Genomic DNA, 26,936 nt, shown 5'->3' with positions numbered 1-26,936 from the left:
TCCCATGGGGGGGCCCTGCCAGCCCTGCCTGTCCCCGTCCTTGCCCAGCGAGGCCGTGGGTGCCCTGCACTGCTGGCTCTGTCCCCAGGTCGCCCCTGCGCTGGGCTCCCCGCAGAGGGGTGCAGAAAGCCGCCCCCGGGGAGGAGGCGGGAGGGTCTGTGCTGGTGCTGGGACCGTCCCCAGCTGTCCCCACGCCTGGCCGGCCCCCTGCAGACACTTTCCAGGTCAGAAGGCAGCACGTCCCCGTGGGCAGGGGACGGGGACAGGGACAGCCAGCGTCCCCCAGGCCGCTCATCCGTCACAGCGCGTCAGACGAATGCACTGTGTGCCGGGGTGGCTGCTGCGTGGGGACCCCATCGGGGTCCGGACCCCGGGGGGCCGGGGCCGACACGCTGGCGCACACGGGCTTGCAGACAGCGCGGCGGTGGCTCGGCGTGGCCGTGGCGCGGTGCTGTGGGTGCTAGGGCTGGCTCCTGCCGCCCGTGGCCAACGCTGGGACGGGCCCTGGGTTGCACCCAGGAAGTTGTGCACGCAAGCGAGCGGCTGAGGGTGACAGCAGCCTGCTCGGGGCCGCGGCACGCTGGCCCCTGCCGTGCCCACCGCCGCTGCCGGTGAGTGCCGGGGCTTGCTGCTGCCTCCCCGGGGCTCACCTGTGCCCCGAGCCGGGACCCCCAGGGGGGTTCTCAGGGCAGCTCGGGAAGGGCGATGGGGAGGGACGGGGAGGCGGGGGCAGGTCTGACCCCGCACGTCCCCCTGCGCGCCCTGCCACTGCCTGCGCCCCTCTGTGCGTTGGGGCACCTCTGGCTGTGCCCACCGCCGGGCAGGGGCGTTGGGGGCAGCCAGGCAGGGGGGTGCAGAGGGGTGCGGGGCTGGTTTGGCTCCCCCCCCACTGTGGGCGGGCCGGTGCCTCCGTGTGACCGTTGCGGCGGGCGGTTGTGCTCGTTGGAGTTGGCAGGGGTCCAAGGACATGGGGTGCACGGGGCCCCAGCGCCGCTCCTGGCCCACCTTGGCCGGGGAAGCACGGCTGGAAACCCCTGCCGGTGCTTTCCAAGGGGCTCCGGGGTGGGAGCGGGGAGCCTGGGAGCCACCTGGGAGCCACCCCAGAGCCTGCGAGGGTGCTGAGAGCTGAGGGAGCTGCAGGGAGCGGAGCCCCAAAATCCCCCAGCCTGGCAGGGTGGTGGGTGAGTGGGGTGGGTGATGCACCCTTGGGCACGGGGGATACACCCCTGGGTGAAGGCGATGCACCCCTGGGTGTGGGCAATGCACCCCTGGGCGCAGGCGATGTGGGCAGAGCATCAGCGAGGGGTGCTGGGCCAGACCACCCCTCTCCGCCCCGGCCGTGCTCCCTGGGGTGCCCCTCGCCAGGGCCGGGGTGCCCTCCCCACCGGCCCCATTGGTCCGGGTGCGGTTTGAAGCAGGCTTGCTCCACGGATTGGCCAGGGGATGTTTCGGGGAGGCCTCGGCGGCGGACGGAGGCGTGGTCCTTGCCTTCAAATAGGAAGCCCGGCGCGGCCGGCGCAGACAGTGCGGCACCGCACAGCCCCGTGCAGCCTTTGTCTGACGGTGGGGCCGTGGCGCGGGCAGGGGCCAGGCAGGCAGGGGCCAGGCAGGCAGGCAGCACCCGCCAGCCAGCCACCGCCACCGCCCCTCACTCCAGCCCCTCTTTGCAGCCGACAGCACGTGAGCCCCTCGCTGCCCGTGGCGGCCGCCCACCCCGTGCCCCGGTGCCAGCGCAGAGGATGCCCGTCGAGGCGCTGCAAGCCAGCGATGCCATGAAGGGGGTGACGGTGACGGCGCCCTTCACCTCAGCCATGCCGGTCCGCATCCTCCGCAAGGGCCCCGCGTATTTCCGCCGGCGTGCCGAGCCGGGTGCCGGGAAGCCCAGCGCAGTGGAGAGGCTGGAGGCCGACAAGGCCAAGTACGTGAAGAGCCAGCAGGTTGCCAGCACCAAGCAGGAGCCGGTGAAGCCGCCGCTGCTCAAGCAGCCCCTCTTCACCCCGGGGGTGCGCCGGGCTGTGCTCACCCCCAGCCGCAGGGCACCCCCGGGGCCGCGCCGTGCCGAGGCTGGCGGCCCAAAGACATCCCTTGACCTGGAGATCCTCAACAACCTCATCAACCTCTGCGACAGCCCCTTCTCCAAGACGGAGAGCCCGCTGGGTCGGGAGCGCAAGTGGAGGGTGGAGGCACCGGCGGCGCTGAGCAGCGGGGTGGAGGGTGCTGGCAAGGCACCGGAAAGCCCCGCTGCTGCCAAGCCCCCCGGCAGCGTGGCCGTACGGAGGGTGGACGTTCGTCCCTGCGGGGCTCCGCGGGGCCAGGTGACTCCAGTGCCTGGGTCCCCCATCCCAGGCGGGCTGCCTGCGGCCCCGGCACGGAGCTCACCTGCCCGCCCCGAGAGCGCCCGCCGGCAGCCCATGCTGCACCGCTCCAAGTCGGACCTGAGCGACCGGCTCTCGCGGGCCACCGCCGACCTGGAGCGCTTCTTCAACTACTGTGGCCTCGACCCCGAGGAGGTGCAGGACATGGGCGCCGAGCGCTTCGCCCGTGCCAGCTCTGACATCGTGTCCCTCAAGTTTCACAGCGTGAGCACGGCCAGCTCAGAGGGCGGCCGCTCGCCGCCCAGTGCCGCCACGCCGGAGGGGCGGCCAGCTGAGCGCGTCCCCTACGGCATCTCCATCATCGAGCGCAACGCCCGCGTCATCAAGTGGCTGTACGGACTGCACCAGGCCAGGGAGCCCCAGCAGGTCTCCGATGTGTAGCAGTGCCGCGGTGGCGGTGGGTGCCGGGGACAGGTTGCTCGCGAGCAGGCAATGCCAGACGGGGAGGGAGCTCAGGCTGTGCCCCGGGAGGAGCAGGGACCTCCCGGTGGTGACAGGACCCTCGAACCCAGCCCTGCCTTTGCTCCCCTGCCCCCTGTGCCACAGCGGCGCTGGCAGAGCCCCGGTGTGGTGGCATCCTTCCCGCTGGCTCTGGCTCTGTCAGGCCCCCGCGCCGGCACTGGAGAGCCAGGTCCCCGCCAGCCTGCAGGAGGGCATAGGACACGTGTGTCCCTGGGTGCGTGGCTGGGCCCCAGCACCCTCGGAGCCTGTGTGTGGTCTCCTGCCTGCACTGCCTGAAGCTCCTGCCTGCCCTGCTCCTCGCCAGCACCCATGGGTGGGGGGTAAGGGGCTGGTCCCTCCCTGTGCGGAGCAGCTCCTGGGGAAGGAGCTGCCCCCCTGCAGCCTCCACCGAGAGGGCCCCCCTGCCTGGGGTGGGGGCCGTATCCTGGCAGCCCCCATCTTCACACTGGAGGTTTGGGAGAAGCGGGGTGCTTTGCAGGGGGGCAAACCCGACCCCCCCTCGAGCAGCCCAGGGCTGCGGGTGTGTGTGGGTGTCGCGAGCGCTTGTGTCCCCTCCTGGGTGCCAGCAGGCGCACAGCTCCGGGCACCCTGGGCCCTCTTATTTATGAGGACGACGGTTATGGTGGCCTCTTCCTCATTTCTACTGTTTTTTCTGATGTTTGATCTGTGCAAAATCTAGTAAGAATAATAACACAGATATTAAATCTCTGTGCTTTGGAGGCCGTGTGCGTTGCTGTCTCTCGAGGCGGTGCAGGTTGGGACGGGGCAGGGACCCTCGGGGTGCCCATGGCTCAGCAGGGGCTGGCGGTGCTGAGCTGCCGGGTGCCGGCGGGAGCGATGGGTGCTGTGCCACGGCGTGCCAGCACGGGGCCCGGCAGGCACAGCGGGGGCGGCGGTTGGGTCCGGCAGGTCCCGGCAGAGCCCTGGCCGGCGGGATTCCCCTCTGTGCCGCAGCCAGCACCGTGCCGACCATCCAGCCTTCCCCTGCCTCCTCGCCCCGCTCCGGCAAAGCGCTGCTGAGCTTGGCCGAGTCCCGGCTCCTCCGGGGCTGCAAGATGGGGGTGGTGATAGCGGAGACCTCCCAGGCAGGCTGGGGAGGCATGAGGATGAAAGTCGGCGCAGGGAGCGCTTTGAAGATGAAGAACGCCCGTGCGTTATCCCGAGGCAGCCTCGTGCAGCACGGCGGCCGCTGGCACTGTGGGGTGAGATTCCCCCTGCTCCTTGCCGTGCTGGTGCAGCCCACGCGGGCAGGTGGCTGCTGGGGAAGGTGGCACCAAAGCCACCAGCGCCTGCACCCAGGGAACCCCACCTGGATGCTGGCCCTGCCGCTGCCTCCCTCCGGCTCCAGCCGCGGCGATGGGGCCATGGCTGCAAACGGCTCCACACTTGCAGGGAGCCAGCCTGCCTGGTGCGGGTGCTGCTTGGCAAATGCCACGTGCATGGTGGCGGTGATGGGCTGGGGACAAGGTCCAGCCACCTGCCCCAGGCCTGCAGGTTTCGTTTTCGAAGGGGCCAGAGCCGCTGCCACCCTGTCCCACCCCAACCAGCGCTTGCCCCCGGCACAGCCTGGGCTTGGCAGCTGCTGGCCATGGCAGCACCAGGGTTCCCCTTGACCGGGGCTTCCGTCCGGCACTTGGGGTCCCCAAAAAAGCCCACGCGGGGATGAAGGGTTTCCCACCCCAGCCTGGCTCCTGCACCATGCACGTCCACCCAGAGCCACTGCCCAGGGTGCAGGATCGGTGCAGCTCCCGCTGGAGGCCAGGCAGGTCCGGCTGCCCAGGGCGCGCGGGCAGGGTGCGGGGACGGCACCTGGCCCGTGAGTCAGGCTGACAAACCGGGCTGGGGAGGAAGCGCACACCCAGGGATCCTTAATGACGGCACGTGGGGCACCGGGTGCCTCCCCGGGGAGCGGGAAACCAGGGGGTGACGGGGACCCCAGGCACCCACTTGGGGCTGGGCTTCACCCTTGGGGAAAGCTCTGCGGGAACTGGATCCCCGCCGGCGGCTGGGACCAGCTGCGCTGCCGGATTCCTCAGCCCGGCGTGTCCAGGGCTTGGTCTAAATTTGCTGTTATTGCCAAGGAGGGGGGGCCCTGCCGGGCCCCTCCAGGCGCTGCCGGCCCTCGGCTTCGCTCTGGCATCCCGTGACCTGCGTGGCCGGGACCTGCCGCGGCTGCGTGGCTGTCCAAAGCCCTGTGTGCTTGTGTGTGCGTGCGTGCCCGTGTGCATGTGTGTCCAAGTGTGCATGCATGCTTGTGTGTACATGCGTTTATGTGCACACGTGTTTGTGTGCATGCGTGTGTGCACGCACAGGAGGAGCCGTGTTCCCGAGGCAGGAGTCTGCACCTGACCCCGCACCCATGGGACTGCCTGCATGAAACCCTGGCGGAGCCACGGCAAGGCGACACGTGCCCCCCCGGCAATGTCCCCTTCGCCTGTCCCTGCTGGGGACAGCAGGATGGCCCCAGCGCTCCCTATCACTTTCCCTGGCAGCTGCTTCTCGGCTGCTCCGGTTTCGGTGGGGAGCCGCAGCTGAGCCCGTCTGTTATTTCTAGGGAAGAGGGAGGGTGTCCATCGCCCTCGCCCCTCCATGCTGGGGTCTCCCATGGGTGCCCCATGTGCAGGCAGGAGCTGCAGGCGGCCGGGAGAGAGAGAAAACCGGCAGCACCCCAGTCTGGGGAGCCAGGCCCAGCACCCCGGGGCGGGGGCCACCCCCTGCCTGGCACGCAGCCCCCGGCCCAGGTGCAGCCGCGCCGCGCCAGCCGGGGGGACCTGGGGGGCCGGGGCCCGCAGCCGTGCTGGGGCGGTTGCTGCCTGCGGTGCCGCTCGCTGGGAGCAGGGTGAGGCTCCCGGGTGGCCCCCCACCCCGTATTTTCCATTTTTTAATTATTCCGCACAGCCCCACTGATGAGCATCTTCTGGAAGTGCCAACTACATCACGTGCTTTAATCACTGTTAATTAGCGAATGCCTCGGGATGGCGTTGAGGGCAAGGCGTCGGGAACCTCCTCGCTGCCGCCCGTGCAGCCGGTGCCGGTGCCAGCACCCTGCCAGCGGTCACACTGTCCCAACGGGGAGGACAGTGCGCCCCCGTGTCCCTCGCCCCACCCTGGGGCGCTGGCCCTGTTCCCCAGGAGCTGCGGCGGGAGCCAGGGTTAGGTGGCAGCGAACCCCTGCCCGGGCCCGTTTTGGGGAGGGGGGCACTGGGGTGGCTGGGTGTCACGGAGGCAGCAGGACCCTGGCAGCTGCCACCACTGCCACCGCTGCCACCAGTCCCCAGGGCTTCCTGGCACCCAGTGGGACAGGGGACCTGGGGACCCAGTGGGGCACCCCTGCCCCCCTGGGGTGAGGGTGCTGTGGGGAGCTGCCACCGGGCTACAGGGGACTTCTAGGGGCAACAGAGCCGAGGGGAACGGGGACAGGTACTGCAAGGGGACAGGAACATCTGCAGAAGGGTGACAGGGACAGGTTGTGACCGAGTGTCACCGAGCCCTGCCCTCCCACGGGCTCACTCGTGCACCGAGCTGCCCGGGGCTCAGGGTCCCCGGGGGATGCCCAGGGTCCATCCATCCGTCCTGCCCTGTCCCACAGCCCTTCTGCCCACCCTTCTGTCCCAGTTGCTGAAGCGGGGGAACTGGTGCCTGCCCTGGGGCGGTGGGGTGCAGGGACCCCCCTGCCTACTCCCTCCCCACTGACTCTTGGAAAATAAATATCTCTCAGTACAAAAATAAAACCGGCTCCAGCCCAAGCTGCGGCAGCTCGGGGGTGGGCACGGGGCCCTTGCTGCCGGCGGAGACCCCGCTGCTCCGCGCCCGCTCTTCCCAGCCTGCTCCCAAAAGTGCCCTCAGCGTGGGTTTGCCGGCTCAACGCAACCGCGGGCAGGGGGGCTGCGGGTGCAGAGGGGTCTTGGCCCCTTGCCCCACTCCTCCCCACGTATCCAACCCCACCATGCACCCCCATTTCCCTCCCTCCTTCCCCTGCCCCAGCTCAGACCCCCCCAAAAACCACCCCCAGGACCCTTCCCACCACCTCCTGGCCCCCAGCCCCATCTCAAACCGCAGCCCCCTCCCCACTCGTGGCCCCCTCAGCCCCATCCTGCCTGGCCCGGTGCTCTGCCAGCCCCCTGCCAGCACTGCCCCCCCCCAGCATGGGGCTGCTGGCCATCCCAGCCCAGGGACGGACCCCCAGGGCTCCCAAAGACCCCCTGCTCCTCCCACCCACCCCCAGGGGCTGGAAATGCCCAGCCGGGTGCTGCAAGGAGCAGTGCCGGTGCTGCCATGCATGGGGACGGTGGCTTGGGCCGTGTGCATGGAAGGGGACAACCCATGTCCCCCTGCACGGCCGTGCCCATGCAGGACAAGAAGGAGGGATGGCACGGGCCCCTCGCACCAGCCCCCCATCCCCACCAGCTCCCCTAATCCCGCAGGGAAAGCGGGACGGTGGGGGCTTTGCAATGCCCTAAAACAGAAAAGGCAAAGCCCCCGCTGTGCCTTGGAGCTGAGTGCGCAGGGGGTCCCGGGGGGTCCTGGACCCCCATCCCTGGGTGAAGGAGGTGGTGTGGGGAGCTGGAGGCCCAGCCCCTCTCCAAGGCGCCCAGGATCTCGGAAGATGGGATGAAAAAGAGTAAAAAAATAACAACTGGGGGAAAAGCTTCCCTGCAGCGGCTGGGAGGGCTCAGTGTCCCCCAGCCATCCCTTCTCCCGGCCCCCTCCTGGCCCCCTCCCTCCGTGCCAGGCTGGCACCGGTCGTGGTGCCACGCCGGCCGCCGGCGTGCTAGAAGCTGGCGGGTCGTATCAGCATGCGGGTGCCCTTCAGGGAGTAGCTGGGCCCCTGGAAATGGTGCCAGCGGATGCCGTTGAGCTTGCGGATGTTGTGCCGGGCTGGGTAGTAGATGCCGTTCAGGTTGGAGAGGCCACAGGCGTCGAACCACCAGCCTGCAAGGAAGGAGCAGGGTGGGAGGGTGGCATCCCGGGTGGGCACCCATGGGTGCTGTGTGGGTGACATCCCTGCCCTGCTCGCTCACCTCCCGACAGCATCTGGGCGCACTTGCAGAGGCAGTTGTCGTTGTCGGCGTCGCGGGTGCTGAAGCGGGTGCCCTGCAGCGCCATGCCGCTCTGCTGCCCGGCCGTGCCGCTGTAGTCCTGCAGCGAGAGCCTGCCGCCCGGCCCAGCACAGCGTGGCCACGGCCACCATCAGTGCCGGCTGGCTGCGGCTGGGGGGGTCACAAAGCCCCTCAGCCCTGCTCGGGGCGGGTTGAAGGCCATGGGATGCCTTTGCTGGGGGGCTGACTTGCTGCATGCATGGGATGCAGGAGATCTCCAGGATCTGGTCCCATCTCCAGCCCAGCACCAAAGCACCCAGCTGCCTGCCACCCCTCCTGCCCATGGCCAGGCTGATGCTCCTGGGAGCACACGCCGTCCTGGCGAGCCTGGCGGCAGGAGCGCAGCATCCCTCCCCGGACATGGGTGTAGCAGCCTGGGGATGCCCGGCACCCCAGGAACACCCGGCGGCTGCGGCTGTGTCACCCCCGTTTGCCCCAGCATCGAGCTGCGGTGCGAGTGCCCTGGCTGCCTGCTGGCACCGTGCCCGGCTGCCGGCTGCGATGGGAAATCCCACTGCCTTGATGCAATTTCATGCATTAAAATCTACTTTGGGTTCTCAGGAGCCCACGGAGAGAAGAAGGAGTGGGTGGCACAGCAATGTCCCCCGGTGCCTGGGGAGGAGCTCTGCCGAGCCATAATTCCGCTGGGGAAATCCCAGCGAAGCCTCGTATGATCCTGCACCACCCAGGGCCATGCACCTCCCCGGGGCACCGCAGCCAGCCCTTGCCCACCGCAGCCAGCCCTTGCCCATGGCCACCGCTGCCCATGGGGCTCGGGGAGCGCTGGGGACGGGGAGGGCTGGGTGGCCGCCCCCGCGGTGCCTCTCTCCTACCTGTAAAGCTGCCGCTCGCTCCCCAGCTGGAATTTCCCGTAGTGGGCATAGACCTGGCCGCCCTCCCAGTCCCGCAGCTCGATGCGCAGGGCGTAGGGCGCCTGGCTCGTCAGGAGGTGCACGGCCTCGTTACCCAGCCAGTACTCACCCGCCGCATCCCCGAAGCCCTGGGGGAGCAGCGGGATGGGTGAGCACGGGGTGCCTGGGGTGCCCCCAGGGTGCCCCATCCCCAGGTGGGTGCAGACCTGCTTGTATTCCCTCCAGCTCCTCTGGAAGCTGAGGCTGCCGTTGGCGCGGAGCTGGATGACGGTCCAGCCCCCTCGGTCCATCTCCATGTCGCAGTACGCCTGCAGCGGGGAGAGCCGGGACAGGCTGCAGAGCGCGGCGACGAGGGCTGGCTCGGGGTGGGCTGCTGGGTGCGTCCCCCCCGGGCTGGGCAGCTCAGCAGGGGTGCTGTGTGGGTGCTAGAGCTTGCCGAGGGGCTGGCGAGCACGTGCTGTGCCCAGTGCCTGGCTGGGGGGTCTCTCCTCCCTCAGGGCTGTGGGCAGGGGCTGGGGCACGGTGCTCACGGGTGGCCTGCGGGGGTGCCTTTAAAATCAATTCTATCCCTTCACCCCCTCTGCAGCCCCTGAGGCACCTCAGTCCCCACGGCCAGACGGGGTGGGGGGCACTGCCCCAGCAGGAGGGGTTGGGATGCGCCCATCCCACAGGGATACCCACTGTGGGATGGGGCTAGTGGGCACTGGGTGGCACTGGGTGGCCCTGGGGTCAGCAGCACCCTGGGATGCTGTGGTGGGAGCCCTCTCTGGTCTGCGCTCACCTTTTTGGGCTCGCTGAGGTTGGCGATGTGGAGGGTGTAGACCCCGCTGGCACGGATGCCCGCCCGCCGCACCTCGGCGCAGTCCTGGAAGAGCTGCTCCTGCCCGGGCGGCGGGGCTGCGGCAGAGGGGACAGTCAGATGGCAGAAACCCCGCTGGTGCCGCAGCCCTGCCTGATTTTGTTGCTCTTCCCCGCTCCCTTTGGATGCTTTTGTGCCTACGGATTATTTTTCTTTCTTCCATATTGTCTCCTTGGGGCTGGGTGAGACGGCGGCTGCAATGCACTGGGGCTGCCGCCAGCCTAAGCCTGGGGATTCACCGTGGCTGGGGACGGAGTCGGGACACGGACCCTCCCCTGTGGGCTCGGAGCTGCTCCTCAGATGCAATCCAGCACTCATTTTTGGGGTGAAGTCACCCACGCCTGAGCTGAGCACGGGGGCCCTGCACCTTCATGGTGGGGGCGAGGAGCTCTCCCGCTGCCTGCGCCCTGCCTGCGCGCCCCGGCTCACCTCTGCCCTGGGAGACGAGGCGCACCAGGCTCTGCACCGACTGGAGAAGCTGGAGCTGCTGGTGCTGGAGCAGGCTGGTGTTGGCGCTGGCGGCCAGCAGCGACTTCTCCAGCTCCTCGATGGTGCCGCTCTGCCGGCTCACCAGGCGCTGCAGCTTCTCCTTCTCCGAGCGGGCCCCCGCCAGCTCCGCCTGGTGCTTCGCCTCCATCTCCAGCACCCGCACCTCCAGGATGCTGAAAGGGGGAGGCAGCGGTGACGGGGTGGCTGTGCCTGTGCCGAGCAGCCGGGCAGGGAGCGGGCAGCGGAACAGACCCAGCCCCGGCTGCAGTGCCCCAGCATGTCTGCAGGGACCCAGAGCTGTCCCCGTCCCCTGCTGCACGCACCGATTCGCACCCCCCCGGCACCTCTGGGACGGGCTTAGCTAAGGGGAATCAAAGCCCAAGGGGCTGTGCTGGGGCTATGCAACCCCCCAGGGACCCCAGCCAGGCCCTGGAGGGGTTCAAGCCCCCCCAAAGTGCAGCCGCACTCCTGGGAGGGGAGAGACCAGCCTCCCCCCGGGGGCCGGTGGCTGTGGGGGTCCCCGGGTCGCCCCAGGCCCTACTTGTTCCTGTTCTGCAGCTTGTGGATCTCGTTGGTCTGCAGCAGCAGCTGCTTCTCCAGCTTAGTGGTGGACAGGGAGTTCTCCTGCAGCTGCATCTCGATGCGTGACGTCTGGTTCAGCACCTGCCCCGGGAGCGGAGGGGAGCGTCGGCGTGAGCAGCCAGGGCCGCGCCACGTCCTCGGTGTCACCGGGCTTGCGGCTCCCCGGCACACAATCCCGGTACCTCTGCACACCGGTGCATTAAACCATGCATCACCTTGGGGAATTGCTGCACTTTTAGCAACAGAGAAATGTCACCCGCCACAGTCCTGGGGGTGGTGGGGACATGGGGACACGCGTGCCACGCGTGCCACGCATCCCAGCCACCCCCTACCTGGGCCTCCACATCGGTGAGCTTGCGGCTCTGCTCGGCGCTCTGGTTGAGGAGGGTGCTGCCGATCTCCAGCATGGTGGCGGTCTGGTTCTGCACCGCTGTCTGCCGCAGCTGCGCCATCTCTGGCTTCATGCTCGTCTGGATATAGCTCTCCAGCTGCAGAGGGGAGCGGGGACGCGGCGGCTCATTCGGGGAGCTTGCCGGGTCCTCCCTCGGCACCCCGGCTGAGCCTGGCAGCGCTCGGCACAGTCCCCAGGCACATCCCTGGGAGCGTTTCAGCATGGCACGACCCATCTCGGGGCCCTTTGAAGCTTATCGGGAGGACAGAGCGAGCTGCCCGCGGGCTGCGCTGCCGCAGGGGAGCCCCCTTGGGCACCGGCTGCCAAGATTCCTGGGCTGCGGTGCCAGCCCGTTTCCTCTCGCCAGGACCTGGCACGGGCTTGTGTGCGCCCAGGTCTGCTGGCAAGCTGGGGCTGCTGCCCGGCCAGCGTGGTCTGTGCTGAGCAGACGGGCAGGGAGCGGCTGGCATCGGCATCAGCATCGGCATCAGCTGCCAGCCCCCAGCCATCGGTTTCCCAGGGCTGGGGATGAGGATGGTGGGAGCCATCATCGGCTGGGGAAGGTGGGTGTCCGGCACCCGGTGCTTGCCCCGCCATGGGGAAGCGCTCAGGGCTGGGAAGAAGCCGGCTGCGGACACAGCTGAGATGTTGCTTCCGCTTTCCCAGCCCGCGGGGGAGCCGCCTTTCCCAAAGGCTTTTCTATTTCTGGCCGCCCCGCCATGAGGTTCCCATTCGGCTCCTCCCGGGGGTGACGGCCTCGGCGGGGGCATGGTCCCTCGGCGGGGGCCGCGGGGAGCGGAACAGGCCGTGCTGCCGCCCACGCTGGGAAAGCAGCCCCGTGCCGGGCAGCCCCCGAGAGCGAGAGGGGACAGGGGCTGCCCGGCTCCCCCCGCCCTACAGATCCTGCTGGCCCCGTGCCGCCCGGGTCCTGCTCCCTGCCCGACCTCCCAGCCCCACATCCCCGTGCATCTCGTGGGGTTGTGGACCAGGCGGGACCGGCCGGGGTGGGCTGGTGCTCTCCCAGGTGACATGGCGGGCGGGCAGCGGGGCCGGGATGCTCGGCAGTGCGCCAGGGCGCTGGGCTTGGCTCTGCACTTGTTTGCGCATGATGAAATCTCGCTGGCAGCAGTGAGGCCCCGTTCCCTCCTCCTCAGACCTGGGCAGCGGCGAAACCATCACCCCACCGCGAGCACCCATGGCGGGCAGGAGCCTCCTGGGGCTGGGCATCCCGGCCTGCGTTGCCTGCACCCCGCTTCCCCAGGGATTTTCCCTAGCGGGAACGTGCTTGCAGGGAGGAAGCGGGGAAAGGTCGGAGAGCCGCGTCTGGAAAACATTTCCCCGAGCTGAGTGATTGCTGGAGAGTTTCCCTTTAAGCACGTCGTTAATCTTGTTGCTTCACAGGGCTCGGGGAGGCCTTTTCTCCCTCTCAATCTTGCTTTTTTTTTTTTTTTAAAAATAAGCATATCTCTCAGCCCGAGGGCAGTACATACCCGTGGAAAAGGTCAGGCTGGCATGGGGAGGGCTGCGTGCGGCTGGAGAATGAGCCCCGGCTCCCGGCCCCGGCAGCTCCCCGGGAGCAGCTGAGGCTGGAGGGGGGCACAGCAGCCCCGACCACGGGTGGCACAGGGCACCCAAGCGGGAGAGGCTCCGTGCAGAGGGCAGGGAAACCGGGCTCATCCCCCCTTCGCCCCGTGGGTGCTGAAGTGAGCTGGGCTCGCCTGGGCTTCGAGGGGTCCCACCAGCCTCATTCTTCACCAAGAAGGGCAGAGTGGCCAGGGGGGACCATGGTGCTGCGGGTCACCCCAAAACTCTGCCCTGGAGCAGGAGGAACCCCGGCCACCCCACTGTCCCGGTGCTGGGGACCCCTTGGCCATGGCTGGATGGTCCTGTGCCACCTTCTTGCAGCTGCATCCCTCCCCTCTCCCCGTCCCCATCCAGCCCCAGCGTTTCTAAGCATCCCCCACGCACAAGCTGGGGAGTCCCCAGGGCCAGAGGTGGGGGGGAAGCCCCCTGCACCCATGCCAGGGGGAGCAGCCCCTGTGCCACAGGTGCCCCAGAGCTGCCAACCTGCCACTGCCCTGCTGGGGACCCCATCCCGCCCCGAACCCCCCCCCCAGACCTGGTGGCTCCATCAAATGTTTGTGTTTGAACTAAAATTAATTCCTCCTGAGATGGGAACGGCCGATGGGACGGCAGACGCTGCATGTCCCCACGTGTCGGTTCCTCGCCATGTCCCTGTCCCTCCCGGTCATGGCGGGGGCTGCACATGAGGAGGGGGGACCAGCACCCCAGTGCTGTGGATGGGGTCCCTTAGGGAAGCTGGGTGCTGGGGGCACCCGGCAGGGCTCCCCAGGGCCAGGGCAGAGCAGACAGGGATGCAATGTTGTTTACAATCCGTCCCCGAAGCCGATGCCTCCTTTGAGCCCTGGGTTGTTTGTTCAGGCCTGGAGCCCGACCAAAACAAGCCTCCCTGGGCAGCTCCGGTTAAATTAGGAAAGCCAAAGAACAACAGAAAAAAAAAAAGCTAAAATCTGCCTTTGCTGGAGGGGCCATGCTGCGGGATGGGATGGGATGGGATGGGACGGGACGGGATGGGATGGGATGGGATGGGACGGGACGGGACGGGACGGGATGGGATGGGATGGGATGGGATGGGATGGGATGGGATGCTGGCTGCCCAGTGCCTCACTGCCTCCTGCTCCTTGGGGCTGCAGTGCGGGGCATTGCTGCCCACAGCTGCCCAGATGTGCAGCCCCGCTTTGCCCGCGGCTGCCTGCACTGGGGCAGGGCCATGGGCACCTGCGGTGGGACCCCCGGCCCCCCGCCTTGCTCGGCCATGCCCAAAGGCTGCCCTCGCCCTGCGACAGCCCGGGCTGGCTTTCAGTGGAGCAGTGGCTCAGTGTTTTCCCAGCTTTTGAGGAATTTGTCGCCTAGGATGGCTGAGGGGCCAGGGGCCAGCCCTGCCCATCCCTGCGCCTGCCTGTTCCTGCCCCCGCCGTCCCCACATGGCCAGTGGCCAGGAGAGGGTCCCCAAGGAGCATGGCCAGTGCAGGCCACCCCCGGGACCCCCTGCTTGGTCCCCAAGGGCTGTGGGGGCTCAGCACGCACCGTCCTGCAGCACCGCTGGCCCTGCTCAGCCGGGGCGATCTTCCAGCAAATTGGGGTGCAGAGGCACGCAGATCCCTTTGCACCCCGGTGGGACACGGCGAGGACGTGGTGCTGGCAATGCCGCTTGGCTCGAGGGCTGGGGACAGCTGGGGACAAGCTGTTTGCCCTCTTATCAGGGTCCTGGTGCCACTGCCTTGCCGGAATGTGGGGTTTACAGCCCCCCGGGGAGGCGTCCCCCGGGATGAGCCGGCCAGGAGCTATTCCTGGGCCTGACGCAGGCGGCCGCGCTCGGCAGCGGGGGCTCCACCGGCACCCGCGAGCCCTCGGAAAGGAAACGCCGCTTCCTGCCGCGGGTGGCGGGGCCGGGGCGAGCCGGGGCGGGGGGCACCCCGCGGGCACGCAGCCCCTCTGGTGCAGCACCCCGCTACCCTCACCCTGCACCCACCCACCCGCCCACGCGCCGCGGGGCCGCCCAGGAGCCACGGGTCCCACTCAAAGTCTCACCAAGTGCCAGGAGCTTTTGCAAAGACCATAAGTGGGAAAACGATGAAGCTGGAGAGGTTTCGGTGGCCCCTGCCCTTCCATCCCTCGCTCTGCCGCCTGCCAAAACCCCTCCCAAGGGCTTTCCAAAGGGCCACATCCTGACCCAGAACCCAGCTGGGTCCCGGCTGGGACCACGAGGAGCCACGGCAGGGACGGCAGGGGAATACAGCTGCAGCGGCAAGCACCAGTGATCTGCAGCACCCACGGGCTGCAGCACTCACAAGCTGCAGCACCCACAGCACCCATCCCCTCTGAGGAGACAGCACCCGGTGCAGATGGGCCAGGATCAGGCCCAGGTTGCAAACCTGCAGGGGAGACACCGACCTGGACGCAGCGCTGCTGCTCGGGTGGGCACGAACCCTCCCGTGCACCCAGCTCTGCCTCTGGCCGTCGGAGGCATGCAGAGAGCCGCGGTGGGCAGCCGGCGTGGGGATGCCGAGCGCTTGGGTGCTGGAGGCAGACCCCTGCCCGTGCCGACCTGCTGCCCGTCCCCCCGCCGCCCCGCACCCTACCTTCAGCAGCCACTGGGTGCTGTTCTCCAGGATCCTCTCGAGGTGCCGCAGGCGCTGGGTGGCCCCGTGGCCGGCGTGCGCGGTGGCGGCCGGCGAGTCCCGCTGCAGCAGCGCGTTGGCGGGGCCGGGGGCGGCGGGAGCGGGCGGGCAGGGCGGCGGGTCGGCCTCGGGCAGCACGAAGGTGTAGCTGCAGTGGCCGTGCTGCACCCGGTGGTAACGCCGGCGGCCGCCCCCCTCCAGTGCCCGGCGCAGGGCTCCGGCTGCGCACAGTGCCGTCGTGGCACAGGTCAGGACCACGAGGCCAAGGCTGAGCACCCGCATGGCCGGGGGGTCCCCGCGGTGCCGGGTTGGGGGGCGAAAGCGGGGTGCCGTGGCCGGGGATGCGCCGGCACCTCCCGGGCGGCCACGACGGTCAGTGGGTGCTCGCCACCAAGTTGAAACGCTGCGATTTCGGCATTTCCTCCCTCTGAGCCAGCTCCCGCCGCCCTGGCCTTTTATCGCCAGGCAGCCGCAACCCTCGCAGGGGGAGAGAGGAAAAAAAAAAAAGAAAAACAAAGGAAAAAATCTGTTTAAAAACAATACTTCTATCTTTTTTCTCTCCTCCTAGCCCACTGCGGGGAGATCAAGTTTCACACGTGATCTATAAATGTCTCGCACACACTCACACACACTCGCACACGCAGCCCCTGTCCCTCCCCCGGCTCCACGCACCCGCCAGGCCCCTGGCCGTTCTCTGCGCAGCTCATTGCACCTCCCAGGGCGGGCAGCGCCGCGGCAGCACCACCAGCCAGCGGGGCTGAGCTGCCCACGCTAGCACCGAGCCCTCCCACCCTCCGGCCCTGGCACCCAGCAAGTCCCCCTTGATCAGCACCCGCTGGGACCCGCCGCCCCCGGGACACCCCCATCCGAGGGAGCGGAGCTCCCTCCCCACGTCCCGGCTATTTATATCGCTGGAGGGAGCCAGGCCTGGATTTGGCTGCTCTGGCCGTGGGACGAGCCCGTGGGGACCGGGACGGGGGCTGTGTCCCAGGCGGAGCTTGGCAGGACCCCGCCAGACCCTGCACAGGGCTCGGGGTGCCCATTGGGGGCTGGGATGGCTGCGTGTGACGGGCACCCACCAGAGCCGGGGGTCACCGCGGCTGCCAGCCTACGTGCTGGCTTAGTTCTAGGCTGGTTCCCCCAGGAGGGGACAGTCACAGTGGTGGGGACAGGCTGGCACGGGAGAGTGGGCTGCCCCGGGCATGGGGATGCTCACGCGTCTCAGGAGAGGGTGATTTTCTCCCAGCACGGGGGGCACGAGGCCCCACATGCCGGGCTGCTCACACAGCCGTGGGGCCAGGGAAGGGACGCCGCTGCCATCCCGGTCCCCATGGGATGGCCGGGGATGCTGTGAGCGCCGGTGCTGGAGCAGCTGGTGGGAGCACTGTCTGCAGCATGGAGCAGCGCTGCCGGTGAGTGGGGTGCTCCAGCCCCCCGAGAAATGCCGGAGCTGCCGCGGGGCCAGCGTGCCGTGGTTGTGCCTTCACAGTAACCGGGTTACATGGCTGGGCCCGGCATCGCTGCGGGGGACCCCTGCGAGACTTGGTGCCCTCACTGCAATTAGCAACCAGCCAGACGAGCCTCTTGGTGCTTCCCGGCGGCAGCGCTGCTCCCGGGCTACCTGCGGGCAGCAGTCCTGGTGACACTGCTTGCCACTGGCTCCAGCCACTGGCTCGGGCACCGAGCGATGCTGGTGATCCTTTAAATAAAACTTTTAAAATAAAATCTTTCCCCAGCCCCGCCGATGCCTGGGGGCCGGGGCTGGGTGCCCCCACACTGGGAGCCATGCTGCGGGGCACAGGTGGCTGCAGGTTATGGGATGGAGGGGTCCGGTGCCGGTGGCTGCCTTTCCCCTCCGCCTCAGGGTCTGGGTCCGGCCGTGTGCTGGAGGGGCTCGGAGGGGCGCAGCTGCTCCCGCACCCCCGGGGGAGCCGCGAGCCGGCAGTGGGGCGGGGGGCTGCAGCGGTAACGCCATGGCCGCAGCCGGCATCCCCGTCCCTCTCCAGCAGTGCCTCGTGGAAATGAGAAAAACAGGGAGGCGAGAGGGACGCCGGAGGTTTAATACATTTATTTGACATTAAGCGAACGGAGGAGCTGCTACGGCAGCTTCGTGCTGGCTCCTGGGGCCGGCTCGATGCTGACACCCAGCGCTCTCACCCTGAAGGCTCTGAGCAGCCCCGACACCCCACTGCCAGACCCGGCCTCCCCCTGCCCGCGCTCGGAGCAGGGACGGGGTCTCTGACCCCGGGAAACCCCCACGTACAGAGATGCCTGCAGCTGAGGCAGCAATTTGAGCAAAACACATGTTAAATACGCTGATACAGCCCTCCGTGCCTCACGGACGTACACCGTTTATTTCTGCAGGCGACGTGAGCGTGGCAGCCGGCTTGGCAGGACGGACTGGCATGGCCGGGCTCAGCACCGCCGGGTCGTGCCCCAGGGGATGGCTGGGAGGGGGCTGCGGTGGCTGCTCCCAGCGCATCCCGGCCGGGGGATGCAGGAGGCAGCAGCATCCCCTGTCCGGGCTCGCTCCGGCAGCTGCAGTTGCACTGTGCACGCCCCTGTCCCGGACCAACCATGGCCACAGCGACCCCAAATTCCTGTGCCCACATCCAGCTGGGGAGAGAAGCTCTTCCAGCCCTTCTGTGAGCTTGAGGACGGCAGGATTTGGCCCACGGTTGTGCCGGTGGGGATGCCGAGCACTGGGCCAGCATGGTCCCCAGCAGGGTTCCCAGCCTGAGGGTCCCGCTGCCCTCCAAGCCCAAGGACGACAGGATTTGGCCCATGGTTGTGCCGGTGGCGATGCTGAGCACCAGGTTGGGCTGCCGTGAGTGACACGGGGATGTCTGTAACCAGCACCCGGAGCAGCTCGGTGACGCGATGTGCGCCCCTGCGCAATCAGAACCCCATGGGGACAGGGCATCTCCCACCCTGGGGGACGGTACCCAGGCAGGCATCGTCTTCATCAGTGGGGTCCAACCCCCTGGATCAACCCCATCCCACCCAGCCGGAGCAAGGGAAGGGACCGAGCAGGCTAGGGGAGAGGGAAAACCAGAAAAATAAAGGAGCCACCCCCTCCCCGAGCCCCAGGGCATTGCTTTGGACACTGCAAATTAGATTTTCTGAAAAGGAAATGTTTTACAGGCCATAAATTGTCTCAAAAGAAAATGGGAGGGGGGGGGAGAAAATTGTGCAATTTTTTTGTGGATGGAAAAACAGGGGCGATGCGGCTGGGGCAGCGCGGTGGGAGCCGGCCGGCGGCACGGAGAGCTCCTGACCGGCTCCCACCGCGCTGCCCCAGCTCCCGTGCTGGTGCCGCTAGGTACCCGTGTGCGGTTCTGTCTTCGGCTTCTTCTGTCGCTTTTTGCCTTTATTTTTGGGTTCGGTTTTCTCTGGAACAGAAAAAGGAGGAGAAAAGGAGGGTTCGCTTGCTAGCCGGGCAGCAGGATCCGGCCCAAGCCCCATCCATGGGATGCGGATCCCGCATTCCCCCCCGAGTGTTAGCACAGGACCCTCTTCTTGATTTGGGGGACCCCAGAGTCCGGGTGTGCCGGTGGCATGGACGCGTTCTCCCACTGGTTCCCATGCCCAGACCCTAAATCCTGATACCCCCAAAATCTCCAGGAATGGGCTGGGACCGGCTCAACCAAGCCGGGGGGGCTGCCCGGAGAGACCCCAGCTTCTCTCTGAGCAGGGACTGGGGATGTCGGAGCAGGACGGTGGCTGCACCAATGTCCCAAATTGATGCCGTGGCCATGCCCGGCTCTGCCGCAGGCCACGGCTGTGCCTCTGCTCTGGAGAAGGCGGTGGTGCCCACCACCGTGGGCTTGCACAGGACCCAGCTGGCCCCCGGGAGGGTTTGGGCACGGTGGGAAGCGCGGAGGCCTCAGGGTGCATCCATGTGTAGGCGCTAATCATCTCCCTGGGGATGCCCTCCCTGCGGGGATGCTCCCTGTCCAGGCGGCACAACCCACGTGCCGGCGGAGCCCGGCCACGTCCCGGTAAGGCCGACCTGCTGGCAGCCTGCCAGGGACGGTGCCGCGCGGTCAGGCGGTTGGGACCCAAATCTCTGCGTGCTCCGAGGGGCTGCGCCAAGCACCCTCCAGCTCCTGGATCCGTTGGCCGAGGGGTTTGGGGCCGAGATATCAAACAGGGCTGCAGGATAAGCCCCGCCGTGCCACGGGCTCCGACGGGAAGGGAAGCCCATGATGGGGAGCGGGATGGCTGCCCAAAAACCTGGCCGCTTCACCTCCGCTTCTACTCCTGCGCCCACCACGTGCTCTCCTGAGCCCAAGCCAGGAGACACAGGGGTGTCCAGTGCCGCTCTTCCCATGCAGCCCCAGCACGAGGGGAACGGGGACTGCAGCCGGCCGGTGCCGTGTGTGCCAGTGCTGTTGTGGCCGGTCCTTTCCGAGGGCTCCAGCTCTTTTCCTGCCTGGCTCTGTTTTTCGGCTCTGATCTCCCAGACAGTTGCCACCCACAAAGGAGAGGGCACAGCACGAACACCAAGCGTCTGGAGAGCGCGGCAGACACACAAGGCAGATTTACAGCAGCATGAGGGGTTTTGTGCCTCGGCCAAGCGCAGATGCTTCTCCCTTCCAGCCGCCCGGGGATGGCTCAGAAGTGGTGGCACAAATCTCTCACCACACGGTCGGGTCCTGCTGCCTTCCCCAGCTCGCCGGGGCCGGGGGTGTCTCGGCTGCATCAAGTGAACTCGCCATCCTCCTCCAGCATCTGGATCCCATAACCCAGCACTTGGCCGGGCGGGCGGGAGCCTGGGAGCAAGGGCAGACGCACGCTCTGCCACGGCGGGGACACCGAGCAGCCTGCCCGGGAGCCGGCGGCGAGGCCGGGCTGCCAGACACGGAGGGGCTGCCCTCTCCTGCCCGCCCGGCCAGGGCAGCAAGCAGCGGGGGCTGCTCGTGGGGCACTGAAGGGATTTCCCTCTGCCTTCTCGGGGCCAGACTCGGCTCTGGAGCTGATCACAGCTAGCAGGCTCGAGCGAGGAGCCCTGCCATTCCCTGAGCCCATCCCCGTGGCCTCAGGGCTCCCAGCATGCAGGAGCGGGCGCCCAGGCAGAGCCAGGAGGCCGAGCGCTTCACCGGGGTGCCATTGCCTTCCCAGTCACCCCACAAGACAGGGCGTCTCTGAAGTGCCGGCACCGTGGTCCCCACAACCAGGACCTGCTGTGTGCCGGGCAGGGCTGGGCATGGGCGCCTGGCACCGCGCCGTGGGACACTGTGCTCCGGAGCGGCCTGTCCTCCCACGCCAAATTTGCCACATCAAACTGTCACCAGCTCTCCGGGTCCAGAGCCAGCACAGCCCGGCAGGGAGGGGAACGTCCCTGAAATCGATGCCACCTGGCGCCCCAAAGCTGTGAGTCGGGGCCCGGGCTGGGATGGGAATCAGCTCCTCCGTGCTGTCAGCAGGAAAATATTATTTATGACTGATGGTGCTGAGATGCAGCCGCTGTCCTGGCTCCATAGGCCCAGCCCCAGCACACATGCCTCCTGTTCTTGCCCCGCTTTCTCCATCCTTTTTCTCTTCCCCCCCTCGCAGTCCTTTCCTCCGCCGCCCTCGGCCCCCACTGCGCTGGCGGTGCCGGCTGGCGTGTCCCATGGCGCACAGTGAGCCCGCAGCTCCGAACTGCGAAATTCTGCACCGGCGGCTCAGGCCCTACAGATCGGTATCTCATGCAGTCCCCCTTTCTGCCAGTTATTAAGTGGAGATTTATTAGAATAGCTTCGGTCCAGCCGGTTGCATCCAAAAATGACATCAGCCGCCTGCTGGTTCCCATGGCCGGCCACGCGCCCGTGCCCACGCCGCCCGCTGGACCCCGTGCCAGGTCTGGGCGCTGCCAGCGGTGGCGGGGAGCCGCGCGCCGGGAGCCCCCAGCCCGGGGGATGCGGTGCTGCCACGGTGGGAGGAGGCGCAGCAGCAGGGGCAAACGTCTGGCTGGGCGAGCCGTGGAGGAGGACCCTGGCCTGGGGGTGTCTCCCAAAGCCTTGGCCATCAGAAATCCCCTGGGTGATGCCCTCCAGCTCCACGAGCGCTGACGGTATTGTGGGGTCTCGGAGGTTTTTGCAGAAACCTCCCCCGCGGGTCTCAACCCTTGTTATTCACAACTGGGAGGCAGAAAGTTCCGGCCATGCCTTTCCCTTTGCAAGCGTGGCAGGATGGGAGCCGGAGCTCGGCAGCCTCGTCCCGCCACGGCGGCTCACGCCAGCGCCCGTCCCAACCCGGCGGTGGAAGGGATGCCGGCCAGTCCCAGGCAGTCTCAGGGGCTGCCGGGTGGGAGCAGCCAGCCCGACGTGCTGCCCACGGGGGTCCCCGCCAGCCCCGCAGCCAGCGCCAGCGCCAGCGCCAGAGCTGCTCAGCACATGTGCCTGAGACGGCGGCTTTCTCCAGAACTGCACAGTTACAGCCAGCGGCCTCAAAATGCTTGGGAGATGACAGCCAGGCTCGCCGGCCTCTGCTGGACTGCCGCCACCGCCCCCCTCCCGCCGCGCGCCGTGGGGCTCGCTTTGGAGGGGCACGAAGCCAGCCGCGGGGCCGGGGGCGGCGGGCGGCGCGGTGCTCACCTCCCGGGCAGTGCTTCCTCATGCGGCACTTCCTCGTCTCCAGCAGCGCGGGGCAGGCAGCCCCCTCCTCCCGGGCAGCCCCCAGCACCTCCCGGACCCGCGTCTCCACACCCCACTTGCAGCCGCAGGTCTGGCCCTCGTGCGTGCAGGCGCTCCAGTTGCTCCAGGGCCCCAGCTCGCACGTCTCTGCGGGGGACAGGGGTGCGGGGGGGGACGGTGACCATGCAGCACCGGGCATGTCCCCGGGGACCATGGGCATGGGGTGCAGGCGCTGCTTACCTTGGCACTCACGGGTGCCGGGCTGCGCCGTGGTGCTGGGGGGGCACTGCCGAAAGCACTGGCCCTTGTGCAAGTAAAACTTGTCTTTGCACTTCATGCAGAAGTCTCTGCTGAAGCAGCTCTCGCAGCTGGGCGACCTGCACTCTGCCGGGAAGGAGGGCTGGTCAGCCGGGCGAGCCCGAGGGCCGGCAGGCGGCGAGCCCGGAGCCAGCAGCCCCAGTACCCACCGGGGACCCAAAGCCCTTTGCAAACCTGCGGGGTCCGGGCTGCAGCTCTGGGCAGGGGAAAAGGGGAGGAAGCCCCCCGGCCCAGCTGCCCCCGGCTCTCGCGTCCCCGGCTGCTGCGGGACATACTTGTGCATCTGTTGACCTCCAGACCCCGCACGCCGAAGTAGCCGGGAGGGCAGGTGTGGACGCACATCCCGTACTGGCGGATGCCGTCCCTCCAGATGAGCAGGAAGAGCCGGTGGTGGCAGGTGATGCAGCCGTTTTCCTCCGAGCACAGGACGCAGCCCGTGCAGTTCTCCAGCAGGCCGGCGCTCGCTGCAGGGACAAAGGATGGAGAGGGGCTGCGGCACGGCTATGGCACATGTGCACAGCGCGGCCGAGGCTCTGGGGAGGGTCCCAGCCCCGTGGGAGCCCCTCTCTGACCCGCGGGGGTGACAGCACTGTCCCATCTCCCTGCAGACGCCTCCCCACCTTCCTCCGCTCCCCAAATCCCCGCCTCTCCCCGGGCTGGCAGCTCAGGGACGCGCAGAGCCATCGCTCCCCGCTGCACTCAGCTCGGGCATCGCTGCCTCCATCCCCCCAAGGCCCAGGGCTGAGGGTTCACCTCGCGCGCAGCTTCGCCCAAGGGTGCCGAGGGAGCCCTGTCCCCACGCCAGCCCTGCACCTCCCGTGGGAAGCATCCTAACGCGAGCTAAACAACAGCTTGGTCAGCGGGCAGAAATATGCTCTGACCTGGATTAATTAGTTGATGCCTGTTAAGTGTCAGGGGACAAAGAGCGTTTTGGAAACTCTCAAGAGGAGCCAAGATAAGGATCTGTCTGGTTGCTCAAGAGCATCCACTGCCTCCCTGGCTGCCTTTGCAGTGCTGCCGACCTGGGTGACAGCAGCCAGCCCCGAGGCGGGCTCTGCTCCCAGGGACAAGGATGGGGTGCCAGCCCCCGTCAGCCTGCAGCCCCTGATGGGGCCCACGGAGACCCTGCCGACCGCTGCTCCTCCCTGAGCCTGCTCCCTGCGCCCAGAGAAATGCAGCCTGGAGGGATGCTCCTGGCACCGGGACACTTTGGGAGCCAGGTAGCTGAGCCCCGAGCCCTGGGGGCTACCTGTGCCCAGTGTCTTTTTTCACCCCCGTGCTGGCTGGGCATCTCTGTAAGGGGCCACCAAGCTCCTGCGCGCAGGCAGCCGGTGCCTCTGCTGTGCCCGGCTGTGTTGGGAAGCATTCGCTTCGCTCTGGCACCGCGGGCTCCCCCAGGAGCTCCTGAGCAAAGGCTCGTGTTGTGCAGCGGTGACAGGGCCAGCAGCACCGGCGCTGCACGCTCGGGCCCCGGGCTCCATCTGCCAGCAGATCTTAGAGCATTAAGATGGTTTTTTTTTGCACGTAGCGAAGGCCTAAGGAGGCGGCTGCCCTGGACAGAGCAGAGCCCAGCGCCTGCGGCTGGGACAGGTGGGGGCTGATGCAGACCCCTGGGTCCGAGCCCTGGCAAGTGCCGGGAGCAGCTTCAGTCCCCGCAGAGCCGAGCGGGCGAGGGCGAGCCAAACGAGCCGCTGCGCTGGGCGCTGCCCGGCACGGACACAGGTTTCAGCCCTGGGAGCGATCCCCGGCACTGATCCTCTCTGACCCCCGGGAGCTGACAGCAGAAGGCCCCGACAGCTGCGGTGGCCGGGGCTGGTGGAAAGCAGAGGCTGGTGCTGGGGAAACCCGGGTAGATGCTGGCGGACGATGCCTCGCAGCCCTGTCTGCTGGTCCCTGGCACAACTTTCCCTGGTGCAAGCCGGTCCCTGGTGCCACGGTGCCGTGTGGCTGTCCCCAAGCTGGCTCGTCCCGGTCCCCTCGCCGGGGCACAGGGGTTTGGATGCAGCGCGGTGCAGCTTTGTTAGGGCTGCATCTGCTGGGAGCGCGCTAACAAAGCACCTTGGATCCATTAAGTTGTTATGGTCTCCGTTACATATTTACCAAACACTGACAACATTTGTGTTCCTGGCTGCAGCTGGAGCGGCTTCCCTGGAGACCCAGGGATTTATGAGCCTCTTTCCCTTCCCTCATTCTTTTTGATGATTTTTTTTTTTTGCCGCTCTCCCTCCATCTGGGGCAGGGAAGGTGGGGAGCCCTGCGCAGGCTCCAGGGCCTTGTTCCCATCACTGGCTTTAAAAATAGCCCGGTGGTGTGGAGCCGGGGGAAGGCTCGGCTGGCTGGGTCCCACTCCTCCGCCCTGCGAGCCTTGGGGCTGCCGGCACGGCAGGGCTGCCGGCACGCGCCTCTGCCGCCGGGAGCAACGCCGGGGAGCTGCTGCAGAGCCGGCGGAGAGCTGTGCCGCGCAACGGGACGTGGATCACACCGAAACCATGGGACCGGGGAAATTAGGGACGCGTGGTGGGTTCACCTCCCCCCGCCCGGCAGCAATTGCAGACCCAGGGTGCAGGGCTGGGCTTAGCTGGGACAGTGGGCACACGGGATACTGGGGTGCCCCGGTGGGCGCTCCCGGCCTGGGCTGTGCCGGACATCAATGCGGTATCACCCATCGCTGCCCACCCCAAGCCCAGCTCTGCCGCCGTGGGCTCTGCGGGCACTGGGAGGCTCCTGGGCACTGGGCTGCCCAGTCCATCCCTCTGCAGCAGCAGGGCACGGCTGGAGGCAGCTCCTGGCGGCAGTGGGGCGGCTGTGGGGTGCTGCAGCATCCCTCTCGGCCCCCGGCGACCTCGCCGGCCCTTCTGCACTGGTTATACAGGGAGAGACAGCACGTGTTCAAGGCAGGGAGCTGAGACCAGACCCCTGGGTGCTGCCAGGACCTGAGGCCCCCGCACATCCCGTAGCATCAGGCCGCTTGGCATCAAGCGCCCGCAGCCGGAGCGCTGGCCCCACGGCACCCTGAGCCCCTCTCGGTGCCAGCCCGTTTCTGATCAGAGGCATTTTGGCTGCCAGCCTGGCCACCTGCACAATCACACGTGCGCACAGACTCCACACGTCTTTAACATGCAACAAGCGCAGGGGAAGCTGTCTGGGCTCCAGCCCCGGCCCCCGAGAGCCCTGGTCCTGCCAGGTCCCGTCCCTACCCCGGCACACGCCGGTTCCAAACCCGACCCGCTCCTGGTGCAGAGCCGAGCGGCAGCCCCGGCCCCGCTCCCCACGGCCAGGTGGCACTGCCTGGCACTGCCTGGCAGGGGACATCAGCCGGTGCCCAGTGGAGGGGTGCCTGGGCCTTGGCACAGCGCTGGTGCATGCCCTGTGCCCTGGCACCAAGCCGCGGCTCGGCTGGTGCCTCTGCTCAGGGGCAGGAGAGGGCAGGGGCCCCGGCAGTGCCTGCAGTGGCTCTGAGCATCCCTCCAGGAGGTTTTACTCCCCGTGCACTTCATGTGTTAAGCAGAGAAGGGAAATATTGGAAAATCAGCTTGTTCTGCGCTATCCCCACTGTGCCCAGCTCTCCTGGGGCTTGCAGAGCTGGTCCCCTTGCCAGCCAGCATCCCCCTGTCCCCTGCCAGCCCCGAGGGCAGGGCTGGCATCAGGCAGGCAACGCCGTGGGGCTGGGCATCGCCTTCTTCCCGCACCTACCCTGAGCCAGCCCCGTGCCATGCACTGAGAGGGGAACACAGCCAGTCTCCAAAGCGGCCCGAGGGACCGATCAGGAGGATGCTGGTTCCCAGCTCCTTCCAGTCCCGAGCATAGATCAGCCCCATTTCACACCTCCTGCCCGCTCCGTGCAGGCAGCGCCGGCGGCTCCGGCGCTGGCAGGGGAGGCAGGGGCCGGCAGCCCCGCGTCCCAGAGCCGCCCCGCGGTACCTGAGCGGGACGAGCCGGCCGCGCGCACCGTACCTTGCTTCTTCCATCGGTTCTGCGTGAGCATTTCCATGGAACTGATGAATAACAGCAACATGAATATTATCCACAGCATCTGGGCAGGAGTAATTTCGGGCAGGGAAGAAATCAAATCATCCAAGCGGCTGGTGGGCTCGTCTCCTGCCAGAGCCAGCCGAGCGGCGGTGGGAGGGAGGAGAGAGGCTCTGGGCTCACACCATCCTACTCTGGCGCTGCCGCAGGCACGCAGCCGTGCTTTAAGGTGGCATGAGCCGTCGAGCCCCGGGGAGACAGGGGCTGTCAGGCCAGGGGAGCGCTCATGGTGGCGGGGAAGTGCTGGCTGCTCCGGGGAGCTCTGCCTTTATAGCCGCTGCCAGCCCCCTCTCCTCACCCCCGCCTTCAAAATAATAATAATAAAAAAAAATCCCCCAGCAGCAACAAAGCGACTCGCAAACAAATTGGCTGGAGTCCCCCCCGCCGGAGCGCTCCAGCCGCCACCTCGGCTGGGAACCGTCCCGCTGTCCCGCCGCGGTCCGACTGTCCCGCTGCCATCCCAGCACCGGGGTCACGGCGAAGCCCCCTGCGATTGGGGGGGGTGGAGCCAGGCGGGTGACGCTGCCTGTGCCAGCCCCCCCCGGGCTCAGCCCCCCGCTCCCAGCCCCGGCAGCCCCGGCAGGCCTGGGGGGGCCGGCGGCAGCCCCCGGGTAGGGCTGAGTCCCCGGGCAGGCCGG

At 67.9% G+C, this 26,936-nt stretch overlaps 3 protein-coding genes across 3 annotated transcripts; 1 reads left to right on the top strand and 2 right to left on the bottom strand.

Annotated features, from left to right (window-relative positions):
- Window positions 1–555: 555 nt before the first annotated feature.
- FAM110A (family with sequence similarity 110 member A) lies at window positions 556–3,298 on the top strand. Its single transcript, XM_082325816.1, has 2 exons — window positions 556–611; window positions 1,671–3,298. Exon 2 carries the CDS (start codon window positions 1,740–1,742, stop codon window positions 2,754–2,756), a length of 1,017 nt encoding a protein of 338 aa, XP_082181942.1. The 5' UTR covers window positions 556–611; window positions 1,671–1,739; the 3' UTR covers window positions 2,757–3,298.
- A 3,851-nt stretch (window positions 3,299–7,149) lies between these two features.
- Window positions 7,150–15,879, bottom strand: ANGPT4 (angiopoietin 4). Its single transcript, XM_082326158.1, has 9 exons — window positions 15,293–15,879; window positions 11,071–11,226; window positions 10,698–10,819; window positions 10,097–10,329; window positions 9,590–9,705; window positions 9,015–9,116; window positions 8,770–8,936; window positions 7,859–7,989; window positions 7,150–7,769 (listed from the first exon to the last, which is right to left on the bottom strand). The coding sequence occupies exons 1-9, from the start codon at window positions 15,611–15,613 to the stop codon at window positions 7,609–7,611; spliced, it is 1,509 nt and encodes a 502-aa protein (XP_082182284.1). The 5' UTR covers window positions 15,614–15,879; the 3' UTR covers window positions 7,150–7,608.
- A 2,770-nt stretch (window positions 15,880–18,649) lies between these two features.
- Window positions 18,650–26,302, bottom strand: RSPO4 (R-spondin 4; the record flags this gene model as incomplete). The annotated part of the gene is made up of 5 exons (XM_082325948.1): window positions 18,650–18,723; window positions 21,913–22,098; window positions 22,192–22,335; window positions 22,545–22,733; window positions 26,224–26,302. The coding sequence occupies 5 exons, from the start codon at window positions 26,300–26,302 to the stop codon at window positions 18,650–18,652; spliced, it is 672 nt and encodes a 223-aa protein (XP_082182074.1).
- Between the last annotated feature and the right edge of the window lie 634 nt (window positions 26,303–26,936).

This window comes from Platalea leucorodia (assembly GCF_965183815.1).
Source record: "Platalea leucorodia genome assembly, chromosome: 13".
Classification (NCBI taxonomy): Eukaryota; Metazoa; Chordata; class Aves; order Pelecaniformes; family Threskiornithidae; genus Platalea; species Platalea leucorodia.
The sequence above is the reverse complement of the archived record's forward strand: the minus strand, read 5'-3'. Positions and strand labels throughout refer to the sequence as shown.